The sequence below is a fragment of the Nerophis ophidion genome, linkage group LG22 (assembly GCF_033978795.1).
Source record: "Nerophis ophidion isolate RoL-2023_Sa linkage group LG22, RoL_Noph_v1.0, whole genome shotgun sequence".
Classification (NCBI taxonomy): Eukaryota; Metazoa; Chordata; class Actinopteri; order Syngnathiformes; family Syngnathidae; genus Nerophis; species Nerophis ophidion.
The window spans coordinates 40,338,617-40,351,303 of record NC_084632.1 but is presented as its reverse complement, the minus strand read 5'-3'; the positions used below and the strand labels follow the sequence as shown (position 1 = coordinate 40,351,303).

The window sequence follows — 12,687 nt, the reverse complement described above, 5'->3', positions numbered from 1 at the left end:
GTCCCGTTCACAGCGGAGCCAGTAGGAAACCATCCCAAGCGGAGGCTGATCAGCAGCGCAGAGATGTCCCCAGCCGATACACAGGCGAGCAGTACATGGCCACCGGATCGGACCGGACTCCCTCCACAAAGGAGAGTGGGACATAGAAGAAAAAGAAGAGAAACGGCAGATCAACTGGTCTAAAAAGGGAGTCTATTTAAAGGCTAGAGTATACAAATGAGTTTTAAGGTGAGACTTAAATGCTTCTACTGAGGTGGCTTCTCGAACTGTTACCGGGAGGGCATTCCAGAGTACTGGAGCCCGAAATGAAAAAGCTCTACAGCCCGCAGACTTTTTTTGGGCTTTGGGGATCACTAATAAGCCGGAGTCCTTTGAACGCAGATTTCTTGCCGGGACATATGGTACAATACAATCGGCAAGATAGGATGGAGCTAGACCGTGTAGTATTTTATACGTAAGTAGTAAAACCTTAAAGTCACATCTTAAGTGCACAGGAAGCCAGTATAGGTATATATGTATGTATATATGTATATAAAGGTATATGCAGTACAGGTATATATGTATGTATATATGTATATAAAGGTATATACAGTATAGGTATATATGTATGTATATATGTATATAAAGGTATATACAGTGCAGGTATATATGTATGTATATATGTATATAAAGGTATATACAGTACAGGCGTAATGTGATCAAACTTTCTTGTTCTTGTCAAAAGTCTAGCAGCCGCATTTTGTACCAACTGTAATCTTTTAATGCTATATATATCAATGATGAAATATTAACATTGCAATACATGCCAATATGGCCTTTTTAGTTTACTAAATTACAATTTTAAATTTCCCGGGAGTTTCGTCTTCGAAACGTCGTGTAATGATGACGTGTACGCAAGACGTCACGGGTTTTTAGGAAGTATGGGCGCTGCACACACACACAGCTAAAAGTCGTCTGCTTTAACTGCATTATTACGCAGTATTTTAGAGATCTGTGTTGCTGAATTTTTTTGCATTTTGTTCAATTAATATTGGAGAAGTCACAGTAGAAAGATGGAGTTGGGAAGCTTTAGCCTTTAGCCACACAAACACACGGTGATTCCTTGTTTAAAATTCCTGAAGGAGAAACTTTACTATGGATCAGAGCGCGGTCAAGCCGACATGGATCCCGACAAAATGTCAACCAGCAGGTTTCGGTGAGAAAATTGTGGTTAAAAAGTCAGCTGAGCTTGTGCCGTCCATAGCTGCCGTCGACTCCCCTGAGACATTGGCGTCAAGACACCCGTGGAGACACCCTTCCGACTATCAGGTACTATTTAACTCACTAAAACACTAGCAACACAATAGAAAGATAAAGGATTTCCCAGAATTATCCTAGTAAATGTGTCTGAAATCATCGGAATCTGTCCCAATGCAATCGCGTTTTTTTTTTTTTTCTAGTCCGTCGCTATCAACATCCTCAAACACAAATCTTTCATCCTCGCTCAAATTAATGGGGAAATTGTCGTTTTCCCGGTCCGAATAGCATTTTTTGTTGGAGGCTCCCATTAAAAACTATGTGAATATGTGAGGAGCCAACAACATGTGACGTCATCGTCTGCGACTTCCGGTACAGGCAGGGCTTTTCTCTTAGCACTGAAAGTTGCGAACTTTATCGTGGATGTTCTCTACTAAATCCTTTCAGCAAAAATATGGGAATATCGCAAAATGATCAAGTATGACACATAGAATGGACCTGCTATCCCCGTTTAAATAAGAAAATCTAATCTCAGTAGGCCTTTAAGCTACTAAAATGCAGCACATAGTTGGCATTAGAGATCACAAGGAGTAAACAGATTGCCATCCATCCATCCATCTTCTTACGCTTATCCGAGGTCGGGTCGCGGGGGCAGCAGCCTAAGCAGGGAAACCCAGACTTCTCTCTCCCCAGCCACTTCGTCCAGCTCCTCCCGGGGGATCTTGAGGCGTTCCCAGGCCAGCCGGGAGACATAGTCTTCCCAACGTGTCCTGGGTCTTCCCCGTGGCCTCCTACCGGTTGGACGTGCCCTAAACACCTCCCTAGGGAGGCGTTCGGGTGGCATCCTGACCAGATGCCCGAACCACCTCATCTGGCTCCTCTCGATGTGGAGAAGCAGCAGCTTTACATTGAGTTCCTCCCGGATGACAGAGCTTCTCACCCTATCTCTAAGGGAGAGACCCGCCACACGGCGGAGGAAACTCATTTCGGCCGCTTGTACCCGTGATCTTGTCCTTTCGATCATAACCCAAAGCTCATGACCATAGGTGAGGATGGGAACGTAGATCGACCGGTAAATTGAGAGCTTTTTTTTCCCCGGCTCAGCTCCTTCTTCCCCACAACGGATCGATACAGCGTCCGCATTACTGAAAACGCCGAACCGATCCGCCTGTCGATCTCACGATCCACTCTTCCCTCACTCGTGAACAAGACTCCTAGGTACTTGAACTCCTCCACTTGGGGCAGGGTCTCCTCCCCAACCCGGAGATGGCATTCCACCCTTTTCCGAGAGAGAACCATGGACTCGGACTTGGAGGTGCTGATTCTCATTCCGGTCGCTTCACACTTTGCTGCGAACCGATCCAGTGAGAGCTGAAGATCCTGGACCACATCATCTGCAAAAAGCAGAGACCTAATCCTGCAGTCACCAAACCGGATCCCCTCAATTCCTTGACTGCGCCTAGAAATTCTGTCCATAAAAGTTATGAACAGAATGGGTGACAAAGGACAGCCTTGGCGGAGTCCAACCCTCACTGGAAACGAGTCCGACTTACCGCCGGCAATGCGGACCAAGCTCTGGCACTGATCATACAGGGAGCGGACCACCACAATCAGATAGTCCGATACCCCATACTCTCTAAGCACTCCCCACAGGACTTCCCGAGGGACACGGTCCAATGCCTTCTCCAAGTCCACAAAGCACATGTAGACTGGTTGGGCAAACTCCCATGCAGCCTCAAGAACCCTGCCGAGAGTATAGAGCTGGTCCACAGTTCCACGACCAGGACAAAAACCACACTCTTCCTCCTGAATCCGAGGTTCGACTATCCGGCATAGACTCATCTCCAGTACACCTGGATAAACCTTACCGGGAATGTTTACACAGTAATGAAAATCTAAAGTAACATGAAGTGTCCTAAAATTTGTTCTTAGGGGTTTTAGTACAAAATGACTTAAACTCTGCTTGTAGCTTTGTGTGTTGTTAGCTGTTTATAGTGATTCAGCAACGTTAAGCTACTAAAATGCAGCGCATGGTTGGCGTTGGAGATCACAAGGAGTTAACAAAATTTTAACACGGTAAAAAAAAACTAAAGTAAGTATTAAGTTTTAAGCATTACATCCCACCCTCTTAGGTCTTTTAGTACGTAATGACTTAAACTCTGCTTGTAGCTTTGTGTGTTGTTAGCGGTTTATAGCGATTTAGCAAAGTTAAGCTACTAAAATGCAGCGCATTATTGGCGTTGGCGATCGCAAGGAGTTAACAAAATTTTAACACGGTGATAAAAACCTTAAGTAACATTAATAGTCCTAAAATTGATTCAATCCAGCTTTGTTCTTGACTCTTAAGCTTTAAGTTTTAAGCATTATATCCCACCCTCTTTGGGCTTTTAGTACGTAATGACTTAAACTCTGCTTGTAGCTTTGTGTGTTTTTAGATGTTTATAGCGATTTAGCAACGTTAAAGGGGAACATTATCAGCAGACCTATGTAAGCGTCAATATATATCTTGATGGTGCAGAAAAAAGACCATGTATTTTTTTAACCGATTTCCGAACTCTAAATGGGTGAATTTTGGCGAATTAAACGCCTTTCTGTTTTTCGGTCTTTTTGCAATGATGTCAGAATGTGACGTCGCCGAGGTAATACAGCCGCCATTTTCATTTTCAACACATTACAAACACCGGGTCTCAGCTCTGTTATTTTCCGTTTTTTCGACTATTTTTTGGAACCTTGGAGACATCATGCCTCGTGGGTGTGTTGTCGGAGGGTGTAACAACACTAACAGGGAGGGATTCAAGTTGCACCACTGGCCCAAAGATGCCAAAGTGTCTGCCACCAGACCCCCATTGAATGTGCCAGAGTGTCTCCACATTTTACCGGCGATGACAGACATGGCACAGAGATGTATGGATAACCTGCAGATGCATTTGCAACGATTAAATCAACGAAATCACAAAGGTGAGTTTTGTTGATGTTGTTGACTTATGTGTTAATCAGACATATTTGGTTGCGGCGTGACTGCCAGCTAATCGATGCTAACATGCTATTTACCGGCAGTACTAAAGCAGACATGGCACAAAGATGTATGGATAACCTGGAGCTGCATTTGCAACTATAAAGTCAACGAAATCACAAAAATGAGTTTTGTTGATGTTGACTGCCAGCTAATCGATGCTAACATGCTATGCTAATTGATGCTAACATGCTATTTACCGGCGGTGCTAAAGCAGACATGGCACAGAGATGTATGGATAACCTGTAGATGTATTTGCAACTATATCACGTTTCCTTCCACCCACATTTAATGTGAAACAAACACTTACCAATCGACGGATTTAAGTTGCTTCAGTGTCAAAAGATGCGAAAGTCCTGATCGTTTGGTCCGCACATTTTACCGGCGATGCTAACGCAGCTATTCGGCCATGCTATGGCTATGAATAGCGTCAATAGCTATTCGCTCAATAGCTTCAGTTTCTTCTTCAATACTTTCATACTCCAACCATCCGTTTCAATACATGCGTAATCTGTTGAATCGCTTAAACCGCTGAAATCCGAGTCTGAATCCGAGCTAATGTCGCTATATCTTGCTGTGCTATTCCCATTGTTTGTTTACATTGGCAGCACTGTGTGACGTCACAGGGAAATGGATAGTCGCATCGCAAATAGCGAAAATCAAGCACTTTAAAGCTTTTTTTAGGGATATTCGGGGACCGGTAAAATTTGGAAAAAAACTTCCAAAAATACAACTTGCCACTGGGAACTGATTTTTATTGTTTTTAACCCTTTTGAAATTGTGATAATGTTCCCCTTTAAGCTACTAATATGCAACACATAGTTGGCATTAGAGATCGCTAGGAGTTGACAGAACGTTAACACAGTAATAAAAAACTAAAGTGTCCTAAAATTGGTTCAATACAGCTTTGTTCTTGACTAGTAAGCATTAAGTTTTAAGCATTATATCTCACCCTCTTAGGGTTTTTAGTACGTGACTTAAACTCTGCTTGTAGCTTTGTGTGTTTTTAGCTGTTTATAGTGATTTAGCAATGTTAAGCTACTAAAATGCAGCGCATAGTTAGTGTTAGAGATCACAAAAAGTTAACAAAATGTTAACACGGTAATAAGAAACTAAATTAACGCTAAGTGTCCTAAAATTGGTTTAATACAGCTTTGTTCTTGCCTAGTCATGTGACTACCAGGATGTGGCTCCTCCAAGGAAGCAGCATGTCAGGTTAGCTCGCCAATTTCCAAAAAACCTAATTATGTCATTAAAGGGAATTAACTATTTATTAAAGTGCTAATTTTACAATGACTTTTAAGCATTATATTCCGCTCCCTTAGGGCTTTTAGTACATAACGACTTAAACTCTGCTTGTAGCTTTGTGTGTTAGCCGTTTATAGTGATTTAGCGAAGTTAAGCTACTAACTAACATGAGTATCATTGAATGTATTTTCTAACAGAACAACAACAACAACAGGACTGACCTTAAACAATTTGCTATCTTTTTGCTGTGATAGAATCTGCGATGAGGTGGCGACTTGTCCAGGGTGTACCCTGCCTTCCGCCCAATTGTAGCTGAGATAGGCGCCAGCGCCCCCCGCAACCCCGAAAGGGAATAAGCGGTAGGAAATGGATGGATGGATGGATAGAATCTACATGCAATGATGCTAACAATAGCTATCTAAATTAGGGATGCACCGAAATGAAAATTTGTGGCCGAAGCCGAATAAAATTTAAACGCTTGGCCAATGGCCGAATACCGAATAATGAATGCAGTTTTTCACAAATTTTTTTATATTGCATAAATAGCCTGGAAAAATATTTAGACATTTTTTTCAAATAAAGTAATTTTTTATTGAATATTGACATTTTCTTAATATTCCAGTAGCCTTTGCTTTTCAAAAAAAGCACAACGTTGTTCATTTATATTAGGCCTTCAAACAAAACATGCATTCCAAAAAAAAAAAAAAAAAGTGCATTAAAGTGGATAAACCCACAACAAATGAATTATTGTCCTTTTGGCAAAAGTCTGCTTAGCCGCAGTAGATATGAAGTGAATTATATTTATATAGCGCTTTTCTCTAGTGACTCAAAGCGCTTTACATAGTGAAACCCAATATCTAAGTTACATTTAAAGCAGTGTGGGTGGCACTGGGAGCAGGTGGGTAAAGTGTCTTGCCCAAGGACACAACGGCAGTGACTAGGATGGCGGAAGCAGGAATCGAACCTGCAACCCTCAAGTTGCTGGCACGGCCGCTCTACCAACCGAGCTATACCGCCGCTATTAGCTATATATGCTAATAATGTAAACAGAAGGCTCAAGTAAATCTCAATTAAGTGTGTGCTTGTAACCTCATACACTTATACAGGTACACAACATATCCCACTATTCGGCCTTGTTTTTAACTCATTCCACCGAAGGCCGAATGTGGCTTTTTTTGCCGTATTCGGCCGAATATATTCGGTTACCGATTAAATCGGTGCATCCCTAGTCTAAATAGCTATCATTAGCTAAGAACACACATGGTGTGCCACCGAACACAAAGAATCCCGTCTTGGGCACCGGTGGCACCATTCGAACCGCAGGTGTAGCGCTCTTCGGGAAAAAGTTCATTTACGGGAATTTTGCCATCACCTTTCTCAATTTAGTCAAGTTTTATCGTCTCCTCGGTGATCGGCCCGATCTGAGGAACTCACTAAACTATCCGGTCTCCATTGTGTTTATTTGTTAAAATCATTTAGCCCAATGGTTCCCAAACTTTTGCAGGCTGGCGCCCCCCTTGGCCCCCCAGTGAATTCCTAGCGCCCCCCCACACACACACACAGACACATATGGAAACAAACACCTCTTTCTTGATATTTGGTAAGCTGCAATTTGAAAAGAGAAAGGTTAAACACAAATGTGTATTTCCATCCATCCATCCATTTTCTACCGCTTATTCCCTTTCGGGGTCGCGGGGGGCGCTGGCGCCTATCTCAGCTACAATCGGGCGGAAGGCAGAGTACACCCTGGACAAGTCGCCACCTCATCGCAGGGCCAACACAGATAGACAGACAACATTTACACTCACATTCACACACTAGGGCCAATTTAGTGTTGCCAATCAACCTATCCCCAGGTGCATGTCTTTGGAGGTGGGAGGAAGCTGGAGTACCCGGAGGGAACCCACGCATTCACGGGGAGAACATGCAAACTCCGCACAGAAAGATCCCGAGCCTGGATTTGAACCCAGGACTGCAGGAACTTCGTATTGTGAGGCAGACGCACTAACCCCTCTGCCACCGTGAAGCCATCCATCCATCCATCATCTTCCGCTTATCCGAGGTCGGGTCGCGGGGGCAACAGCCTAAGCAGGGAAACCCAGACTTCCCTCTCCCCAGCCACTTCGTCTAGCTCTTCCCGGGGGATCCCGAGGCGTTCCCAGGCCAGCCGGGAGACATAGTCTTCCCAACGTGTCCTGGGTCTTCCCCGTGGCCTCCTACCGGTTGGACGTGCCCTAAACACCTCCCTAGGGAGGCGTTCGGGTGGCATCCTGACCAGATGCCCGAACCACCTCATCTGGCTCCTCTCGATGTGAAGGAGCAGCGGCTTTACTTTGAGTTCCTCCCGGATGGCAGAGCTTCTCACCCTATCTCTAAGGGAGAGCCCCGCCACACGGCGGAGGAAATTCATTTCGGCCGCTTGTACCCGTGATCTTATCTTTTCGGTCATGACCCAAAGCTCATGACCATAGGTGAGGATGGGAACGTAGATCGACCGGTAAATTGAGAGCTTTGCCTTCCGGCTCAGCTCCTTCTTCACCACAACGGATCGGTACAACGTCCGCATTACTGAGGACGCCGCACCGATCCGCCTGTCGATATCACGATCCACTCTTCCCTCACTCGTGAACAAGACTCCTAGGTACTTGAACTCCTCCACTTGGGGCAGGGACTCCTCCCCAACCCGGAGATGGCACTCCACCCTTTTCCGGGCGAGAACCATGGACTCGGATTTGGAGGTGCTGATTCTCATTCCGGTCGCTTCACACTCGGCTGCGAACCGATCCAGCGAGAGCTGAAGATCCCGGTCAGATGAAGCCATCAGGACCACATCATCTGCAAAAAGCAGAGACCTAATCCTGCGGTTACCAAACCGGATCCCCTCAACGCCTTGACTGCGCCTAGAAATTCTGTCCATAAAAGTTATGAACAGAATCGGTGACAAAGGACCGTGAAGCCCAATTTCACAAATAAAACCCAATTTAGTAAACCAATTTATTTTTTAGCAGTTTTAACTGTTTCAGCAACATAGAATGGTAAATAAACATTCCACCAGTAACCTTCATTGTCTCACACTTAATATTAATGGGATGGATGTGCTTGGTGCAGGGACATAAGCTTCTCAACATCAGGCTGGAACTCACTAAGAAGAAGTCGTAGATCCCCGCGGTCAGTCATTTTCAGTCGGTTTCTTTGCTTGGAAAGAAGCATGGCGACTGCACTGAAGCCCCGTTCTACTAAATATGATGTTGGCGTGTGGTAACCGGACCCTGATGCGTCGTCCACTGACTCGTCCTGCTGCACGTGTTGTGTACAAATCGTCAAACAAACGTTCGAACTTCTGACTTCGACTTCGGACTGCCGCCCCCCTACCGCCCCCTTCTTCCTCACCGCCTCCCCAGATCTTTCCACCGCCCCCCTGGTACCGCCCACTTTGGGAACCACTGATTTAGCCTTTTTGAGGTCCACTTTGTCACAGATTCTGTTCATAACTTTTCTGGACAACATTTCTAGGCGTAGTCAAGGCGTTGAGGGGATCTGGTTTGGTGGCTGCAGGATTAGATCTCTGCTTTTTTGCAGATGATGTGGTCCTGATGGCTTCATCCGGCCAGGATCTTCAGCTCTCACTGGATCGGTTCGCAGCAGAGTGTGAAGCGACTGGGACGGGAATCAGATCCTCCAAGTCCGAGTCCGTGGTTCTCGCCCGGAAAAGGGTGGAGTGCCATCTCCGGGTTGGGGAGGAGACCCTGCCCCAAGTGGAGGAGTTCAAGTACCTCGGAGTCTTGTTCACGAGTGAGGGAAGAGTGGATGGTGAGATCGACAGGCGGATCGGTGCGGCGTCTTCAGTAATGCGGACGCTGTATCGATCCGTTGTTGTGAAGAAGGATCGATCTACCATTCCCATCCTCACCTATGGTCATGAGCTTTGGGTTATGATCGAAAGGACTAGATCCTTAGAGATAGGGTGAGAAGCTCTGCCTTTCGGGAAGAACTCAAAGTAAAGTGGAGAGGAGCCAGATGAGGTGGTTCGGGCATCTGGTCAGGATGCCACCCGAACGCCTCCCTAGGGAGGTGTTTAGGGCACGTCTAACCAGTAGGAGGCCACGGGGAAGACCCAGGACACGTTGGGAAGACTATGTCTCCCGGCTGGCCTGGGAACGCCTCGGGATCCCCTGGGAAGAGCTGGTCGAAGGGGCTGGGGAGAGGGAAGTCCGGGCTTCCCTGCTTAGGCTTTAATTGATACTCTTATTGTTAGATTGCACAGTTCAGTACATATTCCGTACAATTGACCACTAAATGGTAACACCCCAATAAGTTTTTCAACTTGTTTAAGTCGGGGTCCACGTTAATCAATTCATGGCTGCTGCCCCCGCGACCCGACCTTAGATTAGTGGAAGAAGACGGATGGATGAAAGACTGTATTCCTTTTATGAGTTTATTTAATTAACTTTATAAGAACTAGATGTACATCGACGTGACGTTACTGACACGTAGCGATCATCAGTACAACATATCACAATCCGGTTATTTTTTCTTTGTAAAAAAACCAAACAACGAGATTCGACGGATCGTCAACTTCGGGCAAAATCGGACAATTCAGAGTCAACTAGGACAATCCTCAGTCAAAGACAGTCCTAATAGAACGTGTTTACCTTCTGGTGGTCATGGTGGCCAAGGAGATACAGGGCACCGTTCTCTGAGATCCTGAGGACCTGTGCTCCAGTCCAGCCTTCTGCAGGAGTACGAGGGACAAACAGCACCCGGCAGCTCTCTATGCACTGCACAGCACAAGTCAACCAAATTTGGGGCAAAGTCAGTACTTCAGAATAAACTTCTGGGATGTAAATCTACTTGGGGATGATACGATACGATACGATACGATCTGAAATGATTTAGAGCAGGTGTGTCCATAGTGGGGCCCGCGGGTCATTTTTTTACCGGCCCTAAGCACATTCTAAAAATACGATTAAAAATAAAAAACAGAAAAAGTGGTATAAAAGGTGAAATGTGACAAGAAATTGTTGCAATATATACTCTAGAAACACAAAGTTGCTATGCAGGCTGTTATTTTCTTTAAAAAAATAATAATTCATCAAAATCAATGTCACATTAGATATTCCACTTTTAAATATTTTAGGGGGAAAATGTTGCATATTTTGTGTTTGCCATATAAAAAACTAAGTTTTTTTTTCTAAAGAAGGGCCTAATAAGAACAAACAACAATAAAAGTTATAATTGACAGATAAATGATAAATGGGTTGTACTTGTATAGCGCTTTTCTACCTTCAAGGTACTCAAAGCGCTTTGACACTACTTCCACATTTACCCATTCACACACACATTCACACACTGATGGAGGGAGCTGCCATGCAAGGCGCCAAACAGCAACCATCAGGAGCAAGGGTGAAGTGTCTTGCTCAGGACACAACGGACGTGACAAGGTTGGTACTAGGTGGGATTTGAACCAGGGACCCTCGGGTTGCGCACGGCCACTATCCCACTATCCCACTCACTATTATGTTAGATCCACTATGGACTGGACTCACACTATTATGTTGGATTCACTATGGACTGGACTCACACACTATTATGTTAGATCCACTATGGACTGGACTCACACTATTATGTTGGATTCACTATGGACTGGACTCACACACTATTATGTTAGATCCACTATGGACTGGACCTTCACAATATTATGTTAGACCCACTATGCACTGGACTCACACTATTATGTTAGATCCACTATGGACTGGACTCTCACTATTATGTTAGATCCACTATGGACTGGACTCTCACTATTATGTTAGATCCACTATGGACTGGACTCTCACACTATTATGTTAGATCCACTATGGACTGGACTCTCACTATTATGTTAGATCCACTATGGACTGGACTCTCACTATTATGTTAGATCCACTATGGACTGGACTCTCACTATTATGTTAGATCCACTATGGACTGGACTTTCACACTATTATGTTAGATCCACTTTAGTCTGGACTCTGACACTAATATGTTGGATCCACTACGGACTGGACTCTCACTATTATGTTAGATCCACTATGGACTGGACTCTCACACTATTATGTTAGATCCACTATGGACTGGACTCTCACTATTATGTTAGATCCACTATGGACTGGATTCTCACACTATTATGTTAGATCCACTATGGACTGGACTCTCACTATTATGTTAGATCCACTATGGACTAAACTCCAAGGTTTCTCATTGTCGTCCCATTGGGTTGAGTTTTACCTTGCCCTAATGTGGGATCTGAGCCAAGGATGTCGTTGTGGCTTGTGCAGCCCTTTGAGACACTTATGATTTAGGGCTATTCAAGTCAACTTTGATTGATTGATTGATACAATAAACAAACTTATGATCCAACCAAATCCTACAAGCAGTAAAAAAAACAAGGCACAACACATACCTGTAAATATGTCAAGGAAAACTTGCAACCAGTTTGTTTCGGAACCCGCTCTCGGAAAAGTGTCATCAGCCGACTCTCCAACTGCTTGGCTGACCACTCACTGTCCACAGTTATCCGAGCGGCCATTCCAATGGCCGAAAGAGCTTCTTGCTCTTTGCCATGCGGTGCAATGTTTCTGCAGGGACAGGAAGTACAGTAATGATGACTCAGATCGATGTATTGGCTAATTCAACTTAATATACAGCAGAGGTCTTCAACGAGGGGTCCGCAAAAGGCACTGCCAGGGGGGTCTTTAAATGTTTGGTTGATTAGTTTCTCCAAAATATATATTTATTTTTAATCACCCCACATTTTTTTTTACATACCGTATTTCCTTGAATTGCTGCCGGGGCGCTAATAATTTAAAACCTCTTCTCACTCCAGCGTTTACTGAAGGCATGCGGTAAAGGCAAGCATGCGCTCATTTTTTTAAAACCTCTTAATAATAATAATAGATTTTATTTGTAAATCTGTGTTCAAAAGACTCCGGCTTATTAGTGATTCCTAGAGCCCAAAAAAAGTCTGCGGGCTATAGAGCGTTTTCCGTTCGGGCTCCAGTACTCTGGAATGCAGTTCGAGATGCTACCTCAGTAGAAGCATTTAAGTCTCACCTTAAAACTCATCTGTATACTCTAGCCTTTAAATAGACCTCCTTTTTAGACCAGTTGATCTGCCGCTTCTTTTCTTCCTCCTATGTCCCCCCCTCCCTTGT

The 12,687-nt window shown here is 44.5% G+C and overlaps 1 protein-coding gene across 4 annotated transcripts in view; it reads right to left on the bottom strand.

Annotated features, from left to right (window-relative positions):
* LOC133540351 (uncharacterized) overlaps nt 1-12,687 on the bottom strand; it is a 38,706-nt gene that overhangs the window by 2,954 nt on the left and 23,065 nt on the right. For 3 of the 4 annotated variants that reach the window (XR_009803605.1, XM_061882873.1, XM_061882874.1), the window contains 2 exons: nt 11,937-12,111; nt 10,150-10,275 (listed from right to left, as the gene is read on the bottom strand). Coding sequence is in view for 3 of the 4 variants with exons in the window: in XM_061882873.1 (XP_061738857.1) it covers nt 10,150-10,275; nt 11,937-12,111 (301 nt within the window). In the remaining variant the exon portion in view is untranslated. The remainder of the gene's footprint in view (nt 1-10,149; nt 10,276-11,936; nt 12,112-12,687) is intronic. The other variant, XM_061882875.1, reaches the window with a different exon arrangement.